The sequence below is a fragment of the Athene cunicularia genome (genome assembly GCF_003259725.1).
Source record: "Athene cunicularia isolate RWA chromosome 18 unlocalized genomic scaffold, athCun1 chr18_part1, whole genome shotgun sequence".
Classification (NCBI taxonomy): Eukaryota; Metazoa; Chordata; class Aves; order Strigiformes; family Strigidae; genus Athene; species Athene cunicularia.
Window position 1 is genome coordinate 7,042,977 of NW_020799123.1, and position 20,928 is coordinate 7,063,904.

The following is a 20,928-nucleotide window of genomic DNA, read 5'->3' on the forward strand; positions in this document are numbered from 1 at the left end:
TTGCTTTCTTATAGCCACCTCTGTGCCCTCTGCTTTATTCATCAGAAAATCTGAGGTGTGATCTTGTCTTGCAGTGCTGGAAGAGGAGGAAGTCCTGCTAGCTGAAGACACCCTCAGCATCCACACCGATCTGGCAGATAATGAACCGGTGGCAAACGAGGTCCGCAAACAGTTCCTTAGGTAAACATGAGGTTCATGTGTTTATAGTCTCTGTCTGGAGTGAAACACATCTGAAGGATGTTAGTCACATACTGCTTCTCAGGTTGGGCTTTAGTTTCCTTAGTTTCCTCTTACAAATAAATTGGTTTAGTGTCCTTTTGAAAATGAATGTGAAAGAAGATGAAAAGAAGATCAAACATTCCTGCAATCCTCTTTTTAATCCAAACTGAACTAATTTCTTAAAGCAACTCTCTGGTTCTCAGGTAACACCACTGTATATATTTACCCACGCAACACTAAATTGCTACCAGTTGCATGATAAATAAACCCTTTGCATTGTGCCTTTCCATTGGGGAACCTTGTTTAAATGTTTTCATAACCATACCCATAGATGCTGTCCAGCTACTGTTTATGTGAAAACCAGAGATGCTCAGGGGTTAGCAGTGAAGCCTCTAAAGGCCTTTACCAAAGAGCCCAGGCTCTGCCACAGCCTTCGTTAGGTGCTGCATTTCTGGCATCACTGAGGATCCAGAGGGGTGGTACAAGCACCCGTAGCTGTGAGTGAGGCTGGTATGGAAACTCAGCAAAAGAGCTGGGAGTGAGTCCAGTCTGCTGCATCCCAGCCTTGTCTTAGCACTGCCAGGCAAGTGCCCTTTTTCTCCTAATGGCTCTTTTGTTTTAACTAGGCAACTTAGTGTAATATCTTCTGAGGGAGGAGAATGTCCCAACAAAATGTCAACGAAACGAAGAGTCTGTGAAAAGAAGCCAGCAGAGTCTCCTCTGCCAAGAAAAAATCCTAACGAGAAACTTATTCAGGCTGAAACCACTGAAACGGGAACGGTATGGTTTGATTCCCCCCTCCCCTTTTCCACTTTTTTTTTCTTCTGTTTGAAAAAAACATTTTTATTTTTGTATTTGATCCAGTTCTGTTAAACGAGTTGTATAAATCACGACTGCAGGCTTTAGGCATTAATCTGGTGGCCACTGGTCATTCAAATTTGGGATTTTGGCAGAGGTTTCTGCACCTGGCAAGGGCTGTGTACTTGGGCGGGGGGGAAAAATCCCTTCCAGCTCCTGCTACAGTCACCTGATACCGCATAGCACTGCGGTCCATCAGCCCTGCCTTTGCATTGCAGAGCTTTCAGCACTGTTGGGTTTTAAAGTGTTTGGCTGCTGCTGAACCCAGCTGCAGCACTGGGTATTTGATGACCCGCAGCAGTGGGTTGTACGAGCCAGGTGCCGGCTCTGTGCCAGTGGATCTGTTCTGCCTAAATGATACCTGCCACCACCCCCGTCTTTGAGAGCATTTTATGCTTATAGGTACAAAAGGGACTGTACTTTGCCCAAGCAGGGCCAGGGAGTAAAATGGGAACAGGGCAAAAGAGAAGGAAAAGGAAAAAAAAGATGAGAATACAAAACTAAATGAAAGGGACAGAAAGGAGTAGAGGGTTGAATAGGATCAGGGAGGTTTTGTCAAAGAAAGCCCCTTCTCTCTACTTCAGAAGGCTCAGTGTGTCCTGTTTAGTCTGATGTACATGGTCCATGGCACAGACATGTAATTAACTGTTTCTGTGGATTATTTTAGTTTTCAAAGTCCCTAATCAACACCACTCGTTCTTTTAATTATTCCTTCTTATGCTTTTTAAGAGATGGAGTTTTGTCCTGAGTTTCTGTCTCTCTTTGTTTCTCTGCCTTTTTGCACTACCTTAGAGATAGCATCTTTTACTTTTTGTTTTGTCCCAAGCATCATCTGTTTATGTTCCTATTGGAGTGCACTAGCATTTGGTACCTCATTTAAGTTGCTGTAAAGACACCTGGATATGCATATTCAGCACTTTTCCTTAAATAGGACATTTAAAGTAGTCCTGAGCTCAGTATGCCTGCCAAGTTGCTGCTTTTGCCTGAAAAACTTGGCTTCTGTTCTTGTTACCCATCCTTTGCTGCTATTTGATCAGCCTCTTTTCTTTTTCTGTTTTTTTGTTGGTTTTTTTTTCCCCCCTCTGGCATAGTCTTAGAAAGTAAAACCCCACAACACTAATAAAATACAGCTCCTCAAAATGGAGGAAAAGGGTATTTCAGAGAAGTTTCTGACTCGTTTTGAAAGTTATTGCCCTGATGTGGCACTCAGGCAGATGAACTGTCCTCTGTGGTATGTTAGCGAGTTTGGGCAGTTTTGAACTTAGCAGTTCCTCTGGCAAAAATTTTTTTTCTCTAAATGTGTCTAAACTCCTGATTGTGTAAGTTGTACAAACCAGCTTTGGTTTGTGATTTTGCAGGTAAAGCTAACAGTGTTCTGGCAATACATGAAGGCTGTCAACCCTGTCATTTCTTTAATGATATGTTTCCTGTATTGCTGTCAAAATGCTGCTGCCATTGGGGCCAATGTGTGGCTCAGTGACTGGACTAATGAGCCAGTGATAAATGGGACTCAGCACAACACGGCCATGCGAATTGGAGTCTATGCTGCCTTGGGCCTCTTGCAAGGTGAGACCAGATGAAATCATGATGTTTCAGTCTTTAGTAAAGAAAAGGTGGGAAAGCCATGGCACCAGTTGCTGGTGGCCCAAAATTGCCCCCCAAATCCTATCCTAAGCAAGGGAAGTAAAGTAACCTGGAGCCAGCAAGTCTGAGCTCAGCCTAATATTTTTAATTTCATTGTCAAGCCCTTGGAGGGGGTTGAACAGGTGACATGGAAGCTTGAGAGAGGTATGGTGAAGAGAAAACATGAAAACTTAGGTGCAGAAGAGAATGGAGGGTTGGGGTGAAATTGTAGCATTAGGACTTCATGGAGACTTGCAGAAAGCAGGGGGGAAGATGGTTGTGTGTTTGTCTTACGTGGACAGCATGATGAAATCCTAGAGGACATGTTCCTTTGACCCCAGTGGCATAGTGCTAATGTGCATGGTAAGAGGAAGGTGAACGGGGAATATAGTAAAGGAAAAAAGGCTTCTAGAGCAACAGAAACTGCCAGGAAGCAAAGGGCTGCGAATCAGGAACGTCATGTTCACTGGTTAACAGGTCTCCTTTTCACCTGTTAGGCCTCATAGTACTCATCTGCTCCTTTACCCTGGCCATGGGAGGCATTAATGCAGCCCGCACACTCCACGCTGCTCTGCTGGAGAACAAATTTCACAGCCCACAGTCCTTCTATGACACCACCCCGACTGGCCGGATCATCAACCGCTTTTCAAAGGACATCTACGTGATCGATGAAGTAATCCCACCGACTATCTTGATGTTCCTCGGAACGTTCTTCACCTCTTTATCGACAATGATTGTAATTATAGCAAGTACTCCACTCTTCGCTGTGGTTATCGTTCCACTTGCAATCCTCTACTTCTTTGTTCAGGTAACTGGAAAAATGTTTGACTACCATTGCAATGACTCATTCCATTGTTCATGTCTCTTTTTAGGAAAAACAACATGAATTTGAGGGAAAATGGAAAGAACCAAAGTAACTACATGTTTATGTAAACAAAACATGATTTACTTCTCTGAGGAAGAAAAATTGTCCTGTGAGATGCAATCATGAAATAAATAGGCATAACCTTTGTTTGCTTTTAAGTGATAACAAATAAGCCTACTGCTAGAGATAGAGCTGCAGTACACTTCAATATATTGACGTGTGTATATATTTGACGTATTGACAAGTTTATAAAGTGGTGAGGAGTTAAAACATTGAAAATAGAAAGCATCAATTTTATTGACTTCTGAGCAAAAGTGAAGCTTATTTTATAGACTGTAAATAGAGACCCAGGTAATGGAGGTGCAAATTCATGTTTCACTTGGAAAATGAGGCTGCTACAAATGGATTTATTTTGTTAGTCTATATTAACTAAATTTAAAGGGACATAGTTAAATTCAACTTCCAGTCTATAGAAATTGCACTTACCCAACACTCTGTTGTGGTATGAAGCAAAGATAACTTTCTTGAAATTCTTAATTAGAGAGAATATTTTTCTCTCTAGAAAGAAGGTTTGAAGTGAATCAGTAGCAATCTCCTTTAACTCCTTAATCTAAAAAAAATCTTCACTGTTCGTTAAAAGAGAAAGTATTTCATGTACCCTTCAATCTTCCCCCCAAATGGCAGCGATTCTATGTAGCTACCTCCCGCCAGCTGAAGCGTCTGGAGTCTGTGAGCAGATCTCCCATCTACTCACACTTCTCAGAAACTGTATCAGGGGCCAGTGTCATCAGAGCCTATAGACGAGTGAAGTCCTTCATAGACATCAGTGATGTGAAGATGGATGAAAATCAGAAGACTTACTATCCTGGCATAGTATCAAACAGGTAAAAAGGCGTATAACTTCTTGTTTCTGCTCAGATAGTCCCGTGTTTGCAAAATTGATCCAAACAACTGCTTACCACTCTGCTTACGTCTGCCTCTTTACCAGGTGGCTGGGTGTTCGAGTTGAATTTGTGGGGAACTGTATTGTCCTTTTTGCTGCCCTTTTTGCTGTGATTAGTAAAAACAACTTGAATGCTGGCTTGGTAGGACTTTCAGTATCTTATGCGTTACAGGTATGTATTATAGCTTTTTGTTCATTGATGGGTTTTCATTTTTGTAGGTGGTATGGATAAATTAGCAATAATTTAAGTGCTTGTTAAAGCTGAAGTTAATAAGGAAATAATAAAAATGAGTTGTGGGATATCTGGAAACAATATAGATTAACACTGAATGCTGACAAACCATCAGCAAGCCCACAGGCAGTAGGACTATGGGCACTTTGGGAGCATCGAGGTTGTGCTGTACTCCAGTATATCCCGCGCAGCAGCATGCAGAAAGCTCAGAAAGTATCAGGTGAGCTCACCAAGGACAGGTCATTTGAGCAGCATGGGCTTAACATGTCTTGCATCATGCAGGCTACATAACACATCAGAATGTGCAGGTAATCACCGGCAGGTCAGTAGGATTCATAAAAAGGCAAGAGAAACTACACTCAACCAAGCTGTGGACAGTTTAGCAGATTTAATGGCCTCACTCTTGCCAGAAGCTTTTTAGATAAGATGAGTGTGCAGGATTGCTGTTAGCAATTTTCCAGTGAAACCCACAACTGGGAAATGGCTTCCAACCAACTGCCCTGAGAGGGCCATTTATTAAATCACTGTGGGAGGCATATGCTTCTTCACAGGAGCACCTGATTATCTGTAGACTTCTTGTCCCAGTAACTGTATTAATGCCCATGCAAAGGTAATTACTCCATTTGTAATATTAATGTGAATCCATGTCTTAATAGCAGTGTCTGGTTTTGTTGTTCCTCTCTGGTTGATACTTTGTTCCTTGTCTTCTCCAAGGTGACCTTGTCTCTGAATTGGATGGTCCGAATGACTTCTGAACTTGAAACTAACATTGTGGCAGTTGAAAGAATAAAAGAGTATTCAGAAACTGAAACAGAGGTCAGCTACCAAGCATCAAGCATGCTCACCAACAAGCGTGGTGAAATTTTAATGCACATGTTTACATGGTCTTTCTTTAGATTCTTGAGAGACAGTTCCTGCTCTGAGAGCGTTATCATTTAACTTGAACAAATGTCACGCTCTAAACTGTAATTTATGCTATCACAGCTCCAAATTATTACTGCCGTCATGCAGCCTGTGCTTAGCATCTCATTTTCTGCTACTGTGAGTGGCTATAGCACAACAGAGATGAGTTTCACCATCAGAATATTGCTCCCATTGGGTTTGAAGTGTTTGATCTGTAGTCCTACCTGCATGGATGGTGCTGTGATCCTGATAGTGAGCACAGCTGCAGTACAATTATCAGGCTGTGCACATGTTTTCAATAGTATTTCTGTTTAATCAGCTTAATCAGTCTTCATCCCCCATGAGAGAAGAACATCTCTAGGAACACTGTACTGCCTAATCCAGGCAAATCATCTAATCATCTACTTTTGTTGCCAAAGACTTTTAAAGGTGGCAGATGGAGCTATGCTGGGAGATCTGGTGCTCTGTGGACACACTGGGTTTTGTAACCCTGTGTACATGATGCAAGACTAAGAATTAGGAAATGGAGGATCTGAGGGGAGCTGCAGTGTACAGTTCTGGAGATTAAGTATTTCATCTGGAAGCTAAAAGGAAGCTAGACAAAATGCATGATACATGTTCTAAGTCAGAGCTTGAGCTGGCATGAAGCAGTGTTTTATTAAAGTTAATAGAAAATCACAAATGTATATTCATTGAGGGTTTGGCCCTGTAAACTTCACAACAAAGACCAAAATGGATGGATACTTAGGAAACCATGTTTTCCCCCATTATTATAAAATAATTTGATAATGGAGATTTGATTTATCAGATATATTTCTAGTAACCCACAAATGTTAATGTTTGTATCTGAGTTTGAATAATTTTTTCTTCAACCTATATGAGACATTTCTGACTACTGTTTTCCTTAGGCTCCCTGGGTCATAGAGGGCAAGAGTCCCCCAGAAGACTGGCCATCCAGGGGGGAGCTGGAGTTTGTGAACTATTCAGTGAGGTACAGGAAGGGCCTGGATCTAGTGCTGAAGGATCTAAACCTCCAAGTGCACGGTGGAGAAAAGGTGAGTTACCAGCCGTGTGTCTTCGCTAGAACTTTGCTCTGGGCCTCCAGTGAAACCAGGGGGTAGAGGCCAGGGGCTACAAGCACACTTGCCCAGCGGTGGGGGTCTACTCAAGCTGTCATTGCAGGAGCCAACAGTGACAGCCGTGCTGTTGGTGTGCCAGTATCCTCCAGGCTGGGTCCAGTAGAACCACTTGCATGGGACTTACTGGACTTTCCAAGTTAGGCTGGCAACAGGCTACTGTACACTGTGTGGGAGGCACCAGCACAAGTGACAAAAATTCAGTGACAAGAACGCTTTTCTGAAGCAGTGCAGATGGGAGAAGGAATTCCAGCTTTTTCTGTTCTCTGGCTTTCCCTGTGAAAGTTTTGACATGGAAAGAAATTACATTCTTTGCTTCCTTAAATCAGGAAATTGTCTTTGTTCTGAGAGATTCATTTTTCATGCTTTGATAGAAAGTTCTGGGGTTTGTGTGCTGGTACAGAATAATTAGCATAGGAAAGTCCTCCTTTAACAGGCTGTTATTAAAAGAGAAGAGAATTATACTAAGCAGGCAGGATGACAGCCGCCTTATGGAATGGAGGTACACGTGCTTACATTGAAGCCCGAATTACCCTCTGAAAAGTATTTATTTCTTGCTCTTGAGTGACTGGACTCCTAGCATGTGTATGTCAGCTAATCACCCAAAGTTATGTCAGATGGCTCTAGGCCTACGTACATATTTATGTGCAATATCATTCAAATTATGGGAATGGCAATATATACACTACAGTGTACGACATGGGTTTCTAGGGAAGGACGGTTACATTCTCTCTGAGATTCAGATCTTGTATCAGACTTAGAGCAAACTTGGAAGTTTGTTTGGGGTTTTTTTGTTGGGTTTTGTTTCGGTTTTAACTATATGCTTTGTTGTTAAACCTGCAATTTGTTGTAGATTGGAATTGTTGGCCGAACTGGAGCAGGGAAGTCCTCCATGACGCTCTGTCTCTTTAGGATCCTGGAAGCTGTAAAAGGAGAAATTAAAATTGATGGTGTAAAAATTTCAGAGATTGGCCTTCACGACCTTCGATCGAGGCTAACAATTATTCCTCAGGTACTGTTTCTGTGTATCACAGTAAAGGAAGAATCTCTAACAGCTTAGCAAACCATAAATAGTGGTTTATCCACAGAGGAAAAAGCTTTGTTACACTCAGAAAATTGTTTCAGAAAAACAAACTGTTTATACTTTAAGTGGTCGTGTCCTGCCACCTTTTAAGTTGACACGGGGTGATAAAACAGGATTTAGGATAAACCATCTTTACAGTTGGAACTAGAGTTTTGAGTGTGTATTGTATTTTCAGAGTGGATGGGATTGGGAGATGGCCTACTTGCAATGCAGTGGAGACTTCAGAGCAGTAACTCATAATATCTGTGCTTAAAACAGCTGAAGCACTTGTCTAAGAAAGTTGGTTTTATATCCAGGATCCAGTTCTCTTTTCTGGAACACTGAGGATGAACCTGGATCCATTTAATAAGTATTCAGATGAAGAAATATGGAAAGCTCTTGAACTGTCTCACCTGAAGAGGTTTGTCAGCAGTCAGCCATCCATGTTGGACTATGAGTGCTCAGAAGGTGGAGAAAATCTTAGGTAAGGAATGCTTGAACTAGAAACATACACTGAGCTTTCATTTGGTGAGTAACACCTGAGCACAGGTTTACACTGTAGTCTGTTGTGTCTGAAATTATTTAGTTACCTATTCCTGTTTCAAGAAAACCACTAAGGCACCAACATTTGCTGACAGATCTGTCTCTGCCACAAATGATCTGATTCTTCTTTGCTGTGGGGAAGGATTTCTCCCAAAGCAAAATCCTGTCTTATCAGTAAAGAAGGAAGTCTCGGGATGACAGGGTGTTAGGAGTAGGCAGTCCCTTAACCATGGTATGTAACAGCTGTGCTGAATAAGGGTCCTCTGCCTAAACTGATACTTTAGCAATGTCGGTTTTCCATTATTATGTGGAAGACCCCTGAAGACATGAATGGGGATGCTGAAAAGCCATGCTTTGATAAGCTGCATTGGCTTCTGAGACTGTGGGGTAACCACATTATGTATGTGATGAATGTTCAGCTCCTTCCTTATCCTGCAGAGACACTCGGACGGAGCCTGTCTCTGGGGTGCGTTTGTAGCAGGGGAGGAACTGTGGGCTGCCCAGATACTTCATTATTTTTTTAGGTGGTAAAAAGGACTTACAGCCTCAGAATATTGTTTTTCTTTCTCTTTTTTTGGTTAAAGTTTTCATATGCTCAGTGTTGTTACAACTCTGTGTGTTTCTGAAAACAAGGCAGAAGCATTGTAATCATGAGTTTCCCTGACTTTTGCCACAGTGATAGAAAGGGGGCATTTGTTGGCTCTGTCAGTACTGGGTCAGGCAGTTAAGTGAACACATAACGCTAAGTGACACTGCAGTGTGTGTGTATTAGCTCTAGGGCTGCCACTCGGGCTGTTTGCTAAATACTGTTTTTTTTGTTTGGTAACTTTACCTGATGAGTAAATCTGCTCTAGCACGAGTGATTCTGAGCAGTGGGGAGCTAAGGGCAGTGGGGTGTCGTTTGTGAAAGCCCTGTCTCTGCTTGCAGCGTTGGCCAAAGGCAGCTCATCTGTCTGGCAAGAGCGCTGCTTCGCAAGACGAGAATCTTGATCCTGGACGAAGCGACAGCGGCCATCGATCTCGAGACAGATGATCTTATCCAGATGACAATCAGGACCCAGTTTGAAGACTGCACGGTGCTGACAATAGCGCACAGGCTGAACACAATTATGGATTACACAAGGTAAAAATCTCAATGGTGAGTGGCAGGGGAGGCTCACTGGTTTACTGGGTATATGAATCAGCACTTAAAAGGATCTGGTTTGTTTCTAGATAGTCACACTGATGCTCTTGTCAGGTAGTATGTAAGCAATGATGTTTAAGATGTATAATCCTAGAATATCCGGACCTGACTTTGCCTCTGTTGGCATGAGAAATAGGTTCTGTATCCACTAACCAGAGCCACACAAGAGATCCTACCCAGCTGCAAGCTTATGGATCCTTTTGAAATGAGCAGCTGCTGTAACTTTTTCACTAACATGATATCATATTAATTACTTTAAAATATATTACTATATTTCATGAGATGTTATTTCCTTGGCTTTCTGGTACTGTATTTTCAACCACCAGTATGACACTCCCACCACCCTACCCCCTTATTACCCCTGGGAGATAGTCCTGCACCTTTTATAATCAAGCAGCAGCTCAGGGAGAATGTTTATCATCTGCTGTGTTTCAACGAGTGAAAATAATTGAGCAAAACAAAGGCAAGGCAAAGGTTAGAGCAGTTTGCCTGATGATAAAAAGGGCTATCACGTTTCTTGCGAGGAATTCTCTGACATATCTTTCCCTCCACCCACCTTTTGTTTTGCACAGGGTTCTTGTTCTAGACAACGGAACCATAGCTGAATTTGATACACCTGCAAGCCTTATAGCATCGAAGGGTATTTTCTACAGTATGGCCAAAGATGCTGGACTAGCATGAAAAGAAGACCCCCTAGGTTTTCGGTTTGTTTTTTTTTAAATATTACTGACTTGGCACAAAAGTGACTTGTGAATGTACTGTAATTTACAAAACAGTTTTTGTAGTAGACTAAACTTGTGATATGTGAACAAAGTATTTTACAATTTTAAGGACCATAAAGTGAGTTTTATATTTTTAAATATTTTCTTTATACATAAAGTATTTTATTATATGCTTTTTTCCCAAAGAATGCCAAACATTCTGCCAAGAAAATGGATGTATCACAGGGCAATATGTACTGTATTCACGTTTAAAATTAGTAAATTATATTAATGGTACAAAACACACCTGGTTTTTGTGTTTTCTGCATAATGATTCATTGGTTTTGAAGTGGAAAGACAGGCCCAGTTAAGCAGTGACTCAGCTGAAAAATAGTGAGGTAATGTGTAATCTCTGAGTGGTTCCAACCTTTTCCTTTTAGTTTTTCCGCCAGGACAAGGGAGCTGAATGCTACGGCTTCAGGGCTGCGAGCCAGCCTAGGACCTTTGGTAGCCCTGCCCTGGGCCACATCAGTATTATAAAATTCCTCTTCAGCAGGAGAATTATAAGTGTATATAAAACTAAACCTACAGATGGCTTAATATAAATCATTCACTACACAATTTCTACCAATTTACTGGACTCCACATAAGCCTGCAGGGACATGATTGGCACAGAAGTATTATAATTTTGCTCTCTCTTATGTATGAAGTCACTATGAATAAGTCTCCACTTAAGCTTAACATGGATGCTGAACAGATGTGTATATAATTCATCTCATTCAGCATTTATTCACCTGAAATAATATGTGTTTTCTTTTGCAGAAATAAGTATCTACCTTATTATTGATAACCAAGCCTCTCAAATAAAGGGAGTACTGTGTTTAAACAGTATTTGCTGCTAGAATCTAACAGAACATGTTCTGCTTTAGTTGTTCACGTCCTCCATTGAGCACTCTAGAAACCTACCCGGCAACAAAAAATTCCTATGTTTTTCAATGAGTAAAGTTCACAAAAACTTTGAGAAGACAAAAATAATCATTTATTAATTATTACAAATAATACTTCTTAAATAGAAAGAAGAATCTGCAGCCAAGCATTTGACATTAACATTTGATATAGCAGAGCACGAAGTAATGAATTATTATACACAGTAAGGTAACGATTAAACACTGATCAGATTGTTAGGAGTCTTAATAGTATCTTCTGTGTATAAACTGCATAAGGTATAAAAATAATCCTCAGAATGCATAGATAGCGATCAGCATCTGTGCAAGATATCTGTGTAACAACAGTCACCCAGCCAAGAGCTGAGCTTTTCTCTCATAGGTTTGACTGCTGAAGCCTGGTACCTTCATGGATTTGGCCAGCGTTTTGACAGCCGATGTCTAAACCCTGTCTGCTCTGGGTGCCAGGGAGAATGCAACAAAGTGTGATACGAGGAACAACAATTCTATTATTCCATTATACAGAGGTTAATACACCAGCAACGTGGTATATAAACAGGTACTGCCAATGACTCAGACCACACTTGACCTCGAACACTTTTCAGAAGAGGATATTTTATTGTGACAAAATGTTCTACTATTAGTCTTAGGAGACTGAGCTTCAGTCTAGTTAATTGGCACACAGGAAGTTTGGGTGTTTGCATGGATCTGTGCTTCCAGGTGAACACTGGACATCCGACTACAAGGCAGATTGGGAGAGGGCTCCCTCTTGTGTGCTCAGTCACTGCTGCTGAAGCTGCTCCCTTTGCAGAGTGCTAGTCACTGGATGGGAAAGAGAGAGCAGGGGTGAAGCTGGGCACCGAGTCCTGTTGCATGAGCTGTAGTACAGGTGACCCCTCTGACTGCAGGGGAAGAATCACCTTCTTTCTTTCCCTGCCACAGCCTCGGAGAAAGGAGACAGGGCTGTGGGGGATACCCAGCTCCAGTCAGAGGGACTCACGGGGGCGGTATGGGTTTCAGGTGCAGTTCTAGCCTCAGCATCTCCTCCAGCTAGTTGGGTGGCTCCCTGCTCAGCATGCTACGCCCACAGCTCCCATTCACAGGGCCACATACAGCGTACAGCTAACTCGGACTGCAAATTCTTACTCAAGACCATAAAATCCTTTGGTTGCTGTAGTTTCCAAAGAAACTGGGGTAAGGAAGGGGGAAGACGAAGAAACAGAGGGAAATTCAGTCCCGTTTTGTACCTTCTGTTTGCCTGTTACATCTTGTAATTTAGTTCATTCATTTAATTCATAGTACATACCTTCACAGTTAGGCTACCTGAACAGAACTCTTCTTCAAATGCAAATGACTGAGTAAATAATAAAATCCTAAAAAATCAGATAAAACCCAGCTCTTAAGTACTTTTCAATTTATTTATTCCAGAATTTCATAGCAAAGTAGTCTAATTCTGAATTTTAAGTGAAAATAAAAGTTTAGGGTGTTTCTTTCAGTTGACAATATGGGTAAACACAAGTCACTGGGGAAAAAAAGAAAATCTATTGCATAGGAACATCAGGATTTTGTATCAGCCCAGAAAATCCTGGGCATTTCACTAGTTTCTTTTTACATAGGCAACTTTTAAAGGTTCAAGATGCAATCTTTCTCAGGAATGTAAAGGTAAAAGGAAAATAAAATTACAATTTTTGTGCTTTTAAAGGGGGAAATTAAAGCAGCATTGGAGAAATGTGTTGTCAATAAAGTAACAAAAATAGTACTTTAAATTGCACATGTCGATACTGTGTATTGACAGACAACAATAAAAGGGATTTTGGTTGAGAGCATACTTATGATTTGGATAATTACTATCACTTTTTATTTTCAACCTGAGAAATAGGGAAAAGTGTAAACAGGGATTAAGAAATCACAGGTAATAAGTCACTTGATAGTATTTAAACTAGACATAGTTTTGTGCTTCTTCCACAGATTTAAACCCTTCTGGTTTTTTCCTTCTAAATAAGATATGACTTAAAATACACGGTCTAAAAAGTGAATGTTAATGGTAATAGACTCAGTACAAAGATTAAATGGATTTCATGGCAGGTTCTTTAGCTTGAGTACCTCTGCTATTTTATAGCAAACAAATTAGTAGAACAGTTTAAGGTAAGCCTTTCCCTGAGAGCTGCGAACTCTGCAGTATTTCAAGATTATCTTTTTGTAAGGAAAAGTGTTGCATTAACAGATATTTCTACCAATACTTCCCTTGCATTAAGCTACTTTCAGATCAGACTCATAACCCTTAGATTAACTAGAGGCTGTAACTGCATAACAAATTTAGCTTATTTCAAGGTTAACAAAATAGATTATTTTTCCACATCATTAGCCCTTATAGATACTGTCTTTCAAATGTAATTTTAAAATTAGAAATACAAATCTTTTGTTTTATTCTTTAAACAATTAGTATGTAAGTTCTGATGCCTTCTTGTTATAACCACTCCGTTCAGATAGTGTTGAGACTCTGAAAAGTAAGTTTTTGTCGCTTACTGTTAGAACAAGCTCCAGTTCTTGGAAGTCCTGTAGCCTTGCCACATCTTTGTCCTTTAAATAAATACAATAAATTGTTAGGTGGTAAACTGTTCAATTTTGCAGAGGTAATTTAAAATAATAGGCTTGTACTAACACAAGGTATGTTATAAATATCCATAAATATGACAGTTCTTTACTGTAAACTGGAAAGCAGACATCCTGTTGCATCATATTTATTCTGGAATCTTATTCAGCAACTCAAGTCTATTTTTAGAAGGAATGTAACACTGATGGTGAGTGTAAGTGATCAGTGGAATTACACTTGTCAAGATCTACCACATGCTACCCCCAACTCCTCTTTTTCCCCCCTGGGTAATTCTTAGAAGGTCATGAATTAATTCTTGCATCTACCCAAGAAGGTCCTGCACGCAGCTTCCTCCAGAGCAGCCCTGGCACCATCATAGCACTGGCCTTGGCAAGGTCTTTAGAGAGCAGTGGAAGACACCCCCTGGGTAGAGACTCGAGCTCTGATCCCCTCTGCAGCAGTACTCTGCTGCTAAACAGCATTAAATAGAATTAGTTTTGTATCACCTCAAGGAACAGTGAGTATCCTGCAGTCCTACCCAGAAAGCCTGAAGTAATTAGAGCTGGAAATAAAACCAGTCCTTTCAACAACAACCTAAATTGGCAAGTGACAGAATTGCTTATGTCTTTTTTTTTAATTCACTTCTTGACTAACAAAGAATAAGTCATCTTATAGTCAGTGAAGATGCAGTACAGTGAAGTCTATTAATCTAGTACTAATCAGATTAGCTCCACGACTGACGCCAACAATGCTTGAGAGGGATCTGAGAGTGAAAGAAAGGTCAACAGTGAATCAGTAAAACAGGTCAGCAGGTCCATTTTCTGTTTGCTGCACAGGTAAATGTCACTGAAGGGAGAAGACAGTTACATTCAGAGGCCTGCGCTCACAATAATCCTGAAACACCTTTCTGTTTTTTGGAAGGACCGCATACAGTCCTTCCTGAACTCTGGTGAGTACTGCAGGCCTTTTAAATGCTGGTGGCAGATCACAGTGGTGTGGTATTGCACTGAACTTAAGAAGGTAGTAATCAGGTATTAATTGGGCTCAACACCGAATGATCAAGAAACTTGAGAACCTTTTTACTAAAAAAAACAAAACTGCTGAGTGCTAGAAGTTGAAGGGAAGTTTTCCGTTTTGGTGTTGGGGTTTTCTGAGGTTTTTTTGCAACATGGGCCTATGCAGGTGACCAATAAATTATTCCTTTGTAATGGTAACCTAAAAATCTTTTATCAAGTTACTGCACTTCAAAATTGGCAGTTCTTACCTTTCTTAACATTGTATTTGGTAATTTTCTGATCTTCTGTACGTGCTCAGGATTAACACCCAGCTCACGGCAACTCACTCGGAGCAGTTCCTTATAGGTCAGTTCTTGTCTGTCCAGTTCAATTTCAATGAAGTCATTTTCTCTAAGATTAGGGTTTTGTATTCTAACTTTAAGCACCAGTTCTATTGGAAATAAAAAGGTACATTAATAGGCAGATGTATAAAGGAATTGGAAAAGATATCTCTATACTAACTTCCAGATATTTCTATGTTCTATTAACCTTCTTTGTATCATTTGTAACAAGAATCCTCAGAAAGCAAACAACTAGATTTGTATGACCACAATTTTCTTTAGATTGACTTTTATCAACCTATATGAAAAAATCACCACAAGTCTAAACCAGTGTGTGTGGTGCATGTATGAACCTTTGCGTAAATACCCATTTTACTGGATTAAAGCTAATTTAAAAGCAGATTGTACTGGTTATCAATTTCCTGAGCAATCCAAAATTGCTTTTATTGGTTTTTGATTCTTTTGGTCATTGGCTAGCTTCTCATTGCTAATTCATGGCATCAGAACCTTTTATTTCAAGGATGAAATTCTGAACTGAAACTGAAATTCCAGATTTTTCTCTTTGAGCAGGCAAAATTTACCTGCAGATCGTGTAATGGTTCACCTCAAGACTCAGGTCTGCAGATTGAGCCAAGTGAGGTTGTCTCTTGAGCCCACTGGCTGCCTGCTCACATTCTTTATTTGAAGCTTAGAGTATGTTATTTAGAGAAATAGATGACCCTGGTGTCTGTATGCTTTTGTAGAATTTGAGACAAATAGCAAATGTTTTCATCAATATTTTAATAACAGTTCCAGCAGAAGCAGGATATCTGCCTCTCTAATACCTTCAAATGTCTCCTGAATGCCTAAGCATGGGAACCTGAAAATCTCTAGAAGTGCTGTGAATACATGTCATCCTAATTAGTCTATTTTCACTGTCCAAGATGACAGCAGTTCTAAGACAAAAAGAGAAGAGACTTTTACTGTTACCTTGCATATTAAGTGGAAAAGCTCCTGTGAAGAAAACCGGCTGAAATGCTGGCACAGGCCCCATACAGGAACCATTCTCCTGCTGAGGTACAGACTGATGTGATCCAACCGGTGAAGGGGGACTTCTGCTCCAAGACACAGAGCGCTGGTAAACTGGACCCCTCTGAAGGATGGGTTTGGAGTGCGGGGGTGCAGCACCCGCTCTGGGCAGCGATGGCAGCCCCCCGTTACCAGCTTCCCCAGGAGCAGCGTTCCCATGTGGTAACGGCGCACGTCTGTCAGTCTCCACATCAGATAAGGAAGAAGAGTTGCTATCTTGCGATTCCAAGTGTGAGACACTCCCATTCACGGAGGGATCTGGAATACTGTCACTCATGGTGTTATAAACATAAGGGAAAGGTGGGTTAGCCAGATAATTGGGGATGATTGTCAGATCCGAATCTTTCCTTAAGTCTGGGAGTTCGTCATCTTCCACTGTAAAACAAACAAAACAACATTATCCAAGACTGATTTGAGGGGGAAAAAAAAAGTATTGCTATTGTGCTGTGGTGTTTCTTTGGTTGTTTTAGTTGCTTGGGTTTTTTTCTTTTAATGGGGAGGGAGCGGAGTGTTAAAAGCATCACAGGTTAAAAGATGAATCATGTAGCACTATGCCTTTTATTTCTACAGTAAACAGAACCGTGCTCAGGTGTTGCAATACAGTAAACACAAAAGCAGAGTCTGATTCTAGTAATTCTGGAGGTGCTATTTGCTTCTAAACACTGCGATACTTCAGTTTGGTTTGTTTTAATCCGTAGCCAGCACATGGTCTCTGGTTGTATAATGCAATCATCTTCATAATGTATAAGGCAATGAAAAACAAAGGATAATATGTTGTTCGATATTAAGGCAGGGGATAAAGCGAAAAGAACACGCAGTACTGGGAGAGCTGAAACATTACCAATTCAACAGCTGGGAGACAATAATGAAAACAAAACCAGACAAGGGAATACAAAGGGGAGAAAAGAGGTTGTTAATCGACCACATTTCAAATTACTTATCACCTCTAGCAGCAATGCCTACTCCGCTCTAACAGTTACAAAATATGATAAAAGTGCTCTACCAATGTCCTCTGATGAGCTGTTTCTCGGGCTGCTAATTTTCCATTTATTCAAGAGAGTGTCTAAGCTCCATAGAACATCAGGAAAATTAGATGTTGCTCATATAAGGGCTTCACACAAATTTGAGAGATTTTCTCCTGTTGTCCTTTTGAAAATAGGAAACTGCATCTATCTGTCACTGGTTTAATCATGGTATTTTTCAAAATACTGTTCTAATTTAGAAATAAATTTGGCTAGCTGTATATGGAATTTGTTGGTAATCCTCTTTTCTTAAACTTTGGCTTCTTACCCTGTAAACACTCTAGAAATCAAGTCACAGTTATTACTAAAATCCAAACACACTATCTTCACATGCAAGGTTGGAACATACATGAGTTAAACAATCTTTTACTAGTCTGTGATGATCATACCACATAGCCAATAGGTTTACCTCCCAACATCTTCCTTATCTCTCTCTTTGACGTTAACTGGGCTGGCCTTTCTCCTTTCTTTGTGAGGATCTCCTTGTCAGCGCCGGCCTGCAGCAGGTAAGCCACCACTGCAGCGTGGTTCCGTTTACATGCCCAGTGCAAACAAGTCCTGCACATGGAAAATGTTAACATTGTTTGAAATCTTAAATTACAGCAGATAAATTTCCACTCATTCTTGCTGCCTATGACAAGAACAAGACTTAATGCAAGTCTACATAAAAAAGATTTTAATTGCAATCTCCCTTGGAAATTTACGCTGGGTTTGGAGCCTGCAGTGACACCTGCTGATCTAGTTTTCCCTTGCTCTAATACTCTTGATACCAAGTTACTGTAGTAGTATTTTTAGAGTTCAAGATCTTTACAATTTGTCATTTATTAGGCTACTAACTTTTCTGGAAAAATAAATATAAAAAGAAAGCTTGTGTATGATGTTGTAATTTTTGAAAGAATAAGTTTTACTTAAAACACTTGTGTGTGCGTATACGTGAGCTAATAGGGATACATACCTAGGATGTTATTTTTACTCTTTAGTTAATGCTGTCAGCACAATGACTTGCACTTTTTGGTAAGTAAATGATGTTTAAAATAAGCATAGTTTCTAAGCACAGTTTTGTGCCCAGTTGCTATTCGCTGCACCAGCAATTCCAGGCTTTCACCTGCAGATAAAGTTTTCTGCAATCTGTAACTGATGCACAGAACTAATCACTTTTCTATTTTTAAAAATTATTATGTGCAGTTGCTGACCTAGAAAGACATAGTAAAGAAATATCCTAAAAGCTTATTTAGTGCTTAGTGTTAGGGACCTAGACAGAAATTATAACTCACTATGCAGTTTTGCCATTCTTCCCTATCCCAGGTTCTAGTGACGTTTAATCTTTCTCTAGCTTTTATATTTTAATTCTCTAGCTCCAGCTGAAGGAAACTCTTCAGAAGTGTGTTCCCTTAACCCTTCTCCAAGTTTTGTTATTTATTTTTTAAGAATTACATGAAATAGAGATAAATAATGAACTTATAAGGGAAAAATGTTTCAGTTGAAAGTCCAGCTCCAAAAAGCTTTTTCCATTTGGGTTTTCTTGGTGTTTTTTTAAGATACAGTCATTAGAATTCAAAGTTGTATCTTGAGCATTAACTCCTAACTTTATATATAAAATTCTGCTCTTTTAAGTCTTCTTCTGTAGAAGTATGTAAGGGAAAAAAGAGAGAATCTGATCTTTGAAGGGATACAAATCAGGAAAATCCGAGAAGACAAGGCAACTTGCAAAACCTCATTCATCGTATATATTCTGACTTAATTAAACCCATCATACCAGAAACAAAAGGCTCGATTCTACAGTTCCTTCTTATTAAAATTAATGCATCTTGATGGCAGAAAGTATCTCTGAATTAAAGGTAATGTGACTAGTCACTGCAGCGAGAGGTTATGTAGAATTAGAATCTAATTGGAGAGATGTCAATCTAAGTGTATGTACACATATCATTTTTCTTCATAGACTATCCTAGGAAGGGTGCTACAAAATCTGTTTCAGAGGTGATACTGCTAGCAACGTTGCACAATCCTGTGTTCTCTCTATGACTGGGCTCTGCATTTCAGCTAGAAAGTACCATTTTTAAACGGGATAAAAGAATCTTTCCAGCCAAAAGTATTCCTGAATTTTAACATCAGAGATCCGACAGAATCTGAGACAGGCTCCACGAAACTCACACCAGGTTGGTTTAGTTTTTCTGTGCAGCGTGTTCTGGACTTTCCATGAGTGTGAACAGCCTGCATGAATTCAGAAGTTGTGCATTGCAAAGTCATAAACTAGGTTGGACCAAAGTGGTGGGAAAAAGCGCAGACAATGTGGCCGTGTTTGCTCTGAGGGCAAAATCTGCAGGTTTAGTCTGTACAGAGGTACAGAGCCTCAGTAGCACTGGCCTCACTTTGGCATCCATCCTGACCATTTCACGTGGTCTCATGCAGAACGGTACCAGCTACCATGGACCCAGCACGCATCAGAACATAAGTACTCCGCACCTCCTAGCATCAGAGATACTGAGAAGGTCATTGGAGAAATTTAAATTCTACAAGTAAACTTAAATAACAGTGAGGACCCATGTATTGCCATAGTTAAATATGACCAGATCATTATTTTTAAAAAAATTATATTTTATATTTCTTTCATCAATTCCAGTTTTAGACACAAAGTCATCTGGATGACAAGCAGCTGCTTATCTTACAAACTAAGATAATTCAACATCTTATGAATGAGTTCTCTTAAATTTTTACAAGTTCTGATTTTAATCATCACACTTTGAACCTCAAGTTGCAAGTGTCTCACACTTCTCAAAATTGCTGATCAAAGCTTGCATCTTTAAAAGACTAGCTCTTTTCCTGATTTTATTCTTTTTAATTACAACTTCAAGCACAATACAGCACAGTAAATACAGGCTGAACTGAACTTAGAGTAAACAGTCTCCAAAAATGCTTGAGCATTCCTGCTTCAGAGAACATATTGTGTGTGTTCATGTATGGAGTCCCACTTCTACAAGTGTCTATTGCTGAAAAGTCTCAGTTTTAGCATCATCAGGTGGTATCTGAATGAGGTGTCAGAACCAAAGCATTTGTATGTATCACTGAAACAGGCTGCAAGTTCCCTGTTTGAAAGGGAAGGATTTTCAAACCTGATTTAGGAGTTAATAAAAAAATATTTCTGGTTAGACATGAGCACATATTGGTGAGCTGAGGTTTGCCTTTTGACCACCTGTGCTGTCTCAGGCTGCAAACATATCCCTCTAGAAAAAAAGACAAAAACAAAACAAACAACCAAAAAAAAAAAAAGAAAAAAAACCACAAAAAAACACCACCAACAAACAAACAAAAGCAATGTAAAGTACCACCACAGTGACCTGGGGAAGCAGCAACCAGCACAGGATCCAAGCAGGGGCTGGGGAGGGGCCGCGTGTTTGTAACGGCGGTTAGCAGCTGCATCTCCATTTTTCCCTCTTGGGTAGAGAGGTATCTATCTACCCCGAGGAGTACTTGGCCGCGATCGACCTTTCAGTTCCAGTCTAAATTCAAACGGGTTCGTATTGCGCGTGGAAGAGTGAGCCCAGGGCAGCGCTAGCGCGGGAGAACCGCAGGAGCAACGCCCGCCGGCGCGGAGGGGCCTTACCAGCCGTTGACTTCGTTCTGGGAGTTGAGGCTGACCCCCAGCTCCACCAGCCTCCGCACCTCCTCCGCGTCCCCCAGCGCCGCCGCCTCCCGCAG

General features: G+C 40.5%; 2 protein-coding genes across 2 annotated transcripts in view; one reads left to right on the forward strand and one right to left on the reverse strand.

Annotated features, from left to right (window-relative positions):
* ABCC3 (ATP binding cassette subfamily C member 3) overlaps nucleotides 1-10,560 on the forward strand; it is a 37,607-nt gene extending 27,047 nt beyond the window's left edge. The window contains exons 20-31 of the mRNA XM_026861291.1: nucleotides 75-180; nucleotides 846-999; nucleotides 2,436-2,643; nucleotides 3,198-3,508; nucleotides 4,250-4,449; nucleotides 4,554-4,680; nucleotides 5,455-5,556; nucleotides 6,552-6,698; nucleotides 7,633-7,791; nucleotides 8,160-8,326; nucleotides 9,314-9,508; nucleotides 10,141-10,560. Coding sequence (XP_026717092.1) covers nucleotides 75-180; nucleotides 846-999; nucleotides 2,436-2,643; nucleotides 3,198-3,508; nucleotides 4,250-4,449; nucleotides 4,554-4,680; nucleotides 5,455-5,556; nucleotides 6,552-6,698; nucleotides 7,633-7,791; nucleotides 8,160-8,326; nucleotides 9,314-9,508; nucleotides 10,141-10,249 — 1,985 coding nt within the window. The 3' untranslated portion in view covers nucleotides 10,250-10,560. The remainder of the gene's footprint in view (nucleotides 1-74; nucleotides 181-845; nucleotides 1,000-2,435; nucleotides 2,644-3,197; nucleotides 3,509-4,249; nucleotides 4,450-4,553; nucleotides 4,681-5,454; nucleotides 5,557-6,551; nucleotides 6,699-7,632; nucleotides 7,792-8,159; nucleotides 8,327-9,313; nucleotides 9,509-10,140) is intronic.
* A 1,256-nt stretch (nucleotides 10,561-11,816) lies between these two features.
* ANKRD40 (ankyrin repeat domain 40) lies at nucleotides 11,817-20,928 on the reverse strand (the record flags this gene model as incomplete). The annotated part of the gene is made up of 6 exons (XM_026861292.1): nucleotides 11,817-12,402; nucleotides 13,740-13,793; nucleotides 15,071-15,252; nucleotides 16,112-16,585; nucleotides 17,642-17,790; nucleotides 20,834-20,928. Coding segments are annotated over 6 exons (1,065 nt in total), but the record flags the coding sequence as incomplete, so codon positions are not given.